Here is a 5,239-nt window from a genome sequence, read left to right as displayed (position 1 = left end):
TTGAAATTAGTCATTACTGGCACATGTGCCTGAGTAACCAATGGAAATAATACCTCTCCATCTGGTCTATGAGAAACCCTCAAACATTTAAGGATCTTTATGCGTTGGCTGTTTCAATACAAACAGGCTCAGTTCACAGAAGCAACCAGAATTGGTAACAAAACTACATTGTAAATTAAATTAACACCGAATAAGAATAAAAGTTTTCCCAGTGTGACGCCTGCCTCAAGTAATCACATATGTACAGAATTTCAGTGACTTGCAAATTTGTTATATTGCAAGCAGAGAATATTTGATCGCAAGCAAAAGATGACAATATTGGAAGCCATAGATATTAATGTGAAGAAACAATCATTTGTGTCCACCAGCCAGTGACAGCCATTTGTCCCCTGTGTGCGTGTGTGTGTGTCCTGCCCCAGTGTCTCTGCAGCCTGCAGACACCCGCCTTTCCATACCATTGAAAACCGCACCAAATTCAGAGACAAAGAAGAGTAAATGTGAAGCTCCTTCAGGTGAATTATCAACTCTGTCTCGTTACACGGATTGATGTAATTTCAGTAGAATATCTTATATATCTCTCTTCCCCACCCAACAAATCCTTTGTCCCCAGTAATCACAAGCCTCCGAAATTAATTGACATAAAACATGGGGATATCTTGTACCCGCACAACTACTCTCATTGCTTTAAGACATCCTCAGGACATTGGGATTGAAGGACAAGAGAGGGTTAGGCGCTGAGGGCAGCTGAAATGAGCACCGGTGGAGCTACAGATTACACTGGTACAGTGCTTTTCAGGTCGGGACGACGAGCCAAGGCGCTGGATATCGTCAGTGCACACACAAGTTTAAGGCGCTTTTGCTACAGCTCTGTCGGAGAAGTGGTGTGTGGCTCTGAAAAGAGCCTTTGTGTGTAGATGGAGTGACTGTGAGCCCTCACTTGGAGCTGGTGTACTTGGTGACGGCCTTGGTGCCCTCGGACACGGCGTGCTTGGCCAGCTCCCCGGGCAGCAGCAGGCGCACGGCGGTCTGGATCTCCCTGGAGGTGATGGTCGAGCGCTTGTTGTACTGCGCCAGGCGGGAAGCCTCGGACGCGATGCGCTCGAAGATGTCATTCACAAAGGAGTTCATGATGCTCATGGCCTTGGAGGAGATGCCGGTGTCCGGGTGGACCTGCTTCATCACCTTGTACACGTAGATGGAGTAACTCTCCTTCCTCGACCTCCTGCGCTTCTTGCCCGCAGTCTGCGGTTTGCGAATCGCTTTCTTGCTGCCTTTTTTGGGCGCTCCTTTGCCCTCGGATTTAGCGGCTTTGGCATCGGTTTTGCCCTCACCAGCCATTCTGCTCTCTTGATACCACCGACACAGTGTCGGGCAGTGGCTGAACGTCTTCTTATATATTATCGCCATCCAATCCCAGCAAAGCAGTCCGTTCATCCCTCTTTAGCATAAACGGTTCCCCAATGGGACCCCGGGGGTTGGCAACCAATCCCCAGCCTCCCAGCCTCTGTGCTGTGATTGGCTGAGAGCCGATGTGACGTAGAGACAGGGGGCTGGGGCTGCAGTGCGAGGAGATCTGATTGGGCAGGAAATGAAGGGCCTGACGCTCGGAGCCTATTTAAGCACAGAATCCGCTCTGGTTGGTGTCGGAATCTTAGTCAAAATGTCAGGACGTGGGAAGACCGGAGGTAAAGCCCGAGCCAAGGCCAAGTCCCGCTCCTCCCGGGCCGGACTGCAGTTCCCCGTGGGCCGGGTCCACAGACATCTCCGTAAAGGCAACTACGCTGATCGCGTGGGGGCCGGAGCCCCGGTCTATCTGGCCGCGGTGCTCGAGTATCTGACCGCTGAGGTGCTGGAGCTGGCGGGTAACGCCGCCCGCGACAACAAGAAGACCAGGATCATCCCCCGGCACCTGCAGCTGGCCGTCCGCAACGACGAGGAGCTGAACAAGCTGCTGGGGGGAGTGACTATCGCTCAGGGCGGCGTGCTGCCCAATATCCAGGCTGTGCTGCTGCCCAAGAAAACCTCCTCCCATCCTCAGAAGAAGTAACTCATCCGAGGTTTTCCTATCCAACCAAAGGCTCTTTTCAGAGCCACCCACACGGTCCAGGAAAGAGCCGTTTGCCGTTTCAGCAAAGCGACCTCCAGTGCAGGGAGCTCGCTCGGCAGTTGCGGAGACAGGGCCCGCACCAGCCATATCTCTTACGCCACATCAAGTTGAATGGGCGGATATAATAATTGCGGGCTTTGGGATGACTTGGGGAGTCCGGGTGCAGTTCAGAGTTCCTCTTTGTGCGTCGCGTCGAAGACGCTGCAATAATGCCGCATGCATGTGAGCCACACACCGCTGCAAAATACTGCGGTGCCGGAAATCTGAAAGCAAAGCACAGCAGCAGGTCGGGCAGCATCAATGGAGAAAGGAAAGCGAGTCAACGTTTCGGGTCCGTGCTGACGCAGGGTCGTGGACCCGAAGCGTCGACGCGCTTTCCTCCCACAATGAACGCATGTGGATGGTTCTCCACAGAAAGACAGATCTCGCTGTATCGGCACCGGCCGTTACTGTACATTCGGTTTAACAGTGGTTTGGGCTGTAGATGCGTTAAGCTGAGGAGGAGTGTCAAGTGTACAGTTTGCTGGAGAGGCCGCTCTTTCCGTTTGACTATTTGGTGGCTCTTAAAAGAGCCTTTGTTCTTACACAGTGTGGAGACGGAGGGTCTAAGCGCGCTCCCCGCGGATGCGGCGGGCCAGCTGGATGTCCTTGGGCATGATGGTGACCCGCTTGGCGTGGATAGCGCACAAGTTGGTGTCCTCAAACAGCCCCACCAGGTAAGCCTCGCTGGCCTCCTGAAGCGCCATGACGGCAGAGCTCTGGAAGCGCAGGTCCGTCTTGAAATCCTGAGCGATTTCCCGCACCAGGCGCTGGAAGGGCAGTTTGCGGATCAGCAGCTCGGTGGATTTCTGGTAGCGGCGGATCTCCCGGAGAGCCACGGTGCCGGGACGGTAGCGATGCGGCTTCTTCACGCCCCCCGTGGCCGGAGCGCTCTTACGAGCAGCTTTGGTGGCCAACTGTTTGCGGGGAGCTTTGCCGCCGGTGGATTTCCGCGCCGTCTGCTTTGTCCGCGCCATCTTCTGACTCCCGCAAACAAGACGAGCTGTGAATGGCGAGTGCACTGTGAGCAGCGGCTCTTATAGAGGCCACAGCGCAACGATTGGCTGCAGTCAGGGGAGGAGAGAGTCACTGACACAGGGAAGAGAGATCAGCCTCTGAGCTGCGAGCTCCACCTCCAGCTTCTCAACAAGCATTTCAGACAGGGACTGAATCACCCTCACGAATCACATTGAAAATAAGTAGTGATGTGAGAATGATATCAAAACATTGTGACTCCCATTGTTTGTTTTTTAGAAAAATAAGGCCTATTTACGGAAATGCTGACGGTTTCTCTGTGTCCGAGTTTGTCTGAAAACATTCTGAAGACAGCTTCAGGAATCCTGCAGTGGGACGGTTGGCACACTCACCCTCGCAAGCGCGAGGACCTGGGCCAGGTTTCCGGACGGGGCCAAATGTTAGCAAAATTTCCTTACCCTTCCCGCCTCTGTTTACCGAACAGTAACTAGGCACCCGCTTGTTAGTCGATTGGCGCATCGCTTTTCCGGTGGTAATAATCCCGTCAATAAAAGGAAAGAAGAATTTGGTCACTCAATCCAGACTGTTTGTTGAACACTGCTGTGTGAAATTGACTGCTGCGATTCCCTCACCAAATAAATGCAGTCAAGTGGCTTTACAGTGTACTCTGTGAAGCGATTTGAGTCATGTCAAAGATATGATGAGGCGATATATCAAATGCAAGGATTATTCTTATTATTATTATTATTTTCTACCGTGTTACAACACCACACAGTGTCTTCCCATTTCCTGCTCTTTGATACCTCTTTGGCAGCTTCCCCCCAAGCGACAGAGGCTCTGACCCACTTTCACACGGTTGAAGGTTACATTCATTCCTTAGAAAGCCTCCTGGTGATGCACACAATTAAAATGATAATCATGAGCACATCAATCACTTTAATGAAACCGATTTAATCTTAATCCGAAGAAGGATCTCATTTACTCCTTTCTTTATCTGAGTGAATTTGGTGCGGTTTCCAATGGTGTGGAACGGCGGGTGACTGCAGGCGGCCGATACACTGGGGCAGGACAGGGGGCACCCGTGTGCACACACACAGGGACAAACAGCCTGTGACTTTATTGTGGACAAAAATGAACTTCTCATTAATTGACTCAAACAAACTCTTTTTTTTCTTGGAATCACATATAATCCTGTCACTGCTTGCAATATGATAATTTTACACGATCTGAAATTCTGTAAGTATATGAACATTGAAAGTTCAGACATGACACTATGGTATAATGTTTCTCCTTATCCAGTGTTAATTTTAAATCGACTTTTGTTACAAAGTTTGACTGATTCTCTGAGGCTACACTCAATAACAGGATATTCAACATCAAGATAAATACTACTGAATGTTGAATTTTTCCAGATGGTCTATGCCTCTGATATTGTGTTTGGTTCTCATGTGGGTAACATCTGATTATAATAATAATAATCCTTGCATTTGATCTGGCGCTTTTCACGTCGGGAGGACGTCCCAAAGCGCTTCACAGAACATATTGTAAAGTGAATTAGCTGTGTATTTGTGGGCGAACGCGGCAGCGAATTGCGCACAGCAATTTCCCACATACAGTCGTAGATTGAAAGTGACCAATTTATTATTGTATTGTTTTGGAGGGATTATTATTAGGCTCTGTGTGGAGTAAGGAAATTTGCCCAAGGTTTCGCCCTCTGCCTGGAATTGAACTCAGGTCTCTCGCTTGCAAAGCGAATGCTCTAACCACTGAGCTACAGGACTCCACTGATTGTCTGAATCTGCAGGTAAATCATGTGAGCTCCCTGTTATCCTGTGAGTAAGTTGTCTTTTTAACATGTTGAGTGGAGTTGAACTCAGATCTGTTTCTCTCGAAGCCCAAAGTTCAAATATTCCTCTTGAGCACAAATCTGTAGATAAACAGTGAAATATCCATCATCAGCTGTGGACAACATTCCTTACTCATGTCCTGAAGTTTAATCTGAAAGACAATAAAGTGTACGTCTGTCAGTGTGGCTCAGTTTTAGCAGCCTCACCTCTGAGCCAGTAGGTTGCGGGTTCATGCCCCACATTGGAAGTAGTTTAGTGCCATGCAATCTTT

The 5,239-nt window shown here is 49.8% G+C and overlaps 3 protein-coding genes across 3 annotated transcripts; 1 reads left to right on the top strand and 2 right to left on the bottom strand.

Annotated features, from left to right (window-relative positions):
- Positions 1 to 897: 897 nt before the first annotated feature.
- LOC121851555 (late histone H2B.L4-like) lies at positions 898 to 1,360 on the bottom strand. Its single transcript, XM_042345496.1, has one exon. It carries the CDS (start codon positions 1,336 to 1,338, stop codon positions 934 to 936), a length of 405 nt encoding a protein of 134 aa, XP_042201430.1. The 5' UTR covers positions 1,339 to 1,360; the 3' UTR covers positions 898 to 933.
- Positions 1,361 to 1,595: 235 nt separating this feature from the next.
- On the top strand, positions 1,596 to 2,103 carry LOC121851556 (histone H2A-like). Its single transcript, XM_042345497.1, has one exon. The coding sequence runs from the start codon at positions 1,661 to 1,663 to the stop codon at positions 2,045 to 2,047; it is 387 nt and encodes a 128-aa protein (XP_042201431.1). The 5' UTR covers positions 1,596 to 1,660; the 3' UTR covers positions 2,048 to 2,103.
- A 526-nt stretch (positions 2,104 to 2,629) lies between these two features.
- On the bottom strand, positions 2,630 to 3,151 carry LOC121851553 (histone H3). The gene has a single exon (XM_042345495.1). It carries the CDS (start codon positions 3,121 to 3,123, stop codon positions 2,713 to 2,715), a length of 411 nt encoding a protein of 136 aa, XP_042201429.1. The 5' UTR covers positions 3,124 to 3,151; the 3' UTR covers positions 2,630 to 2,712.
- Positions 3,152 to 5,239: the final 2,088 nt, after the last annotated feature.

This window comes from Callorhinchus milii, unplaced genomic scaffold (genome assembly GCF_018977255.1).
Source record: "Callorhinchus milii isolate IMCB2004 unplaced genomic scaffold, IMCB_Cmil_1.0 Scaffold54, whole genome shotgun sequence".
In the NCBI taxonomy this organism is placed as follows: domain Eukaryota; kingdom Metazoa; phylum Chordata; class Chondrichthyes; order Chimaeriformes; family Callorhinchidae; genus Callorhinchus; species Callorhinchus milii.
The sequence above is the reverse complement of the archived record's forward strand: the minus strand, read 5'-3'. Positions and strand labels throughout refer to the sequence as shown.

What these genes read in the sequence shown, in the direction of transcription:
- LOC121851555 (XM_042345496.1), bottom strand. Translation starts at nt 1,338, where the DNA reads ATGGCTGGTGAGGGCAAAACCGATGCCAAAGCCGCTAAATCCGAGGGC.
- LOC121851553 (XM_042345495.1), bottom strand. Translation starts at nt 3,123, where the DNA reads ATGGCGCGGACAAAGCAGACGGCGCGGAAATCCACCGGCGGCAAAGCT.
- LOC121851556 (XM_042345497.1), top strand. Translation starts at nt 1,661, where the DNA reads ATGTCAGGACGTGGGAAGACCGGAGGTAAAGCCCGAGCCAAGGCCAAG.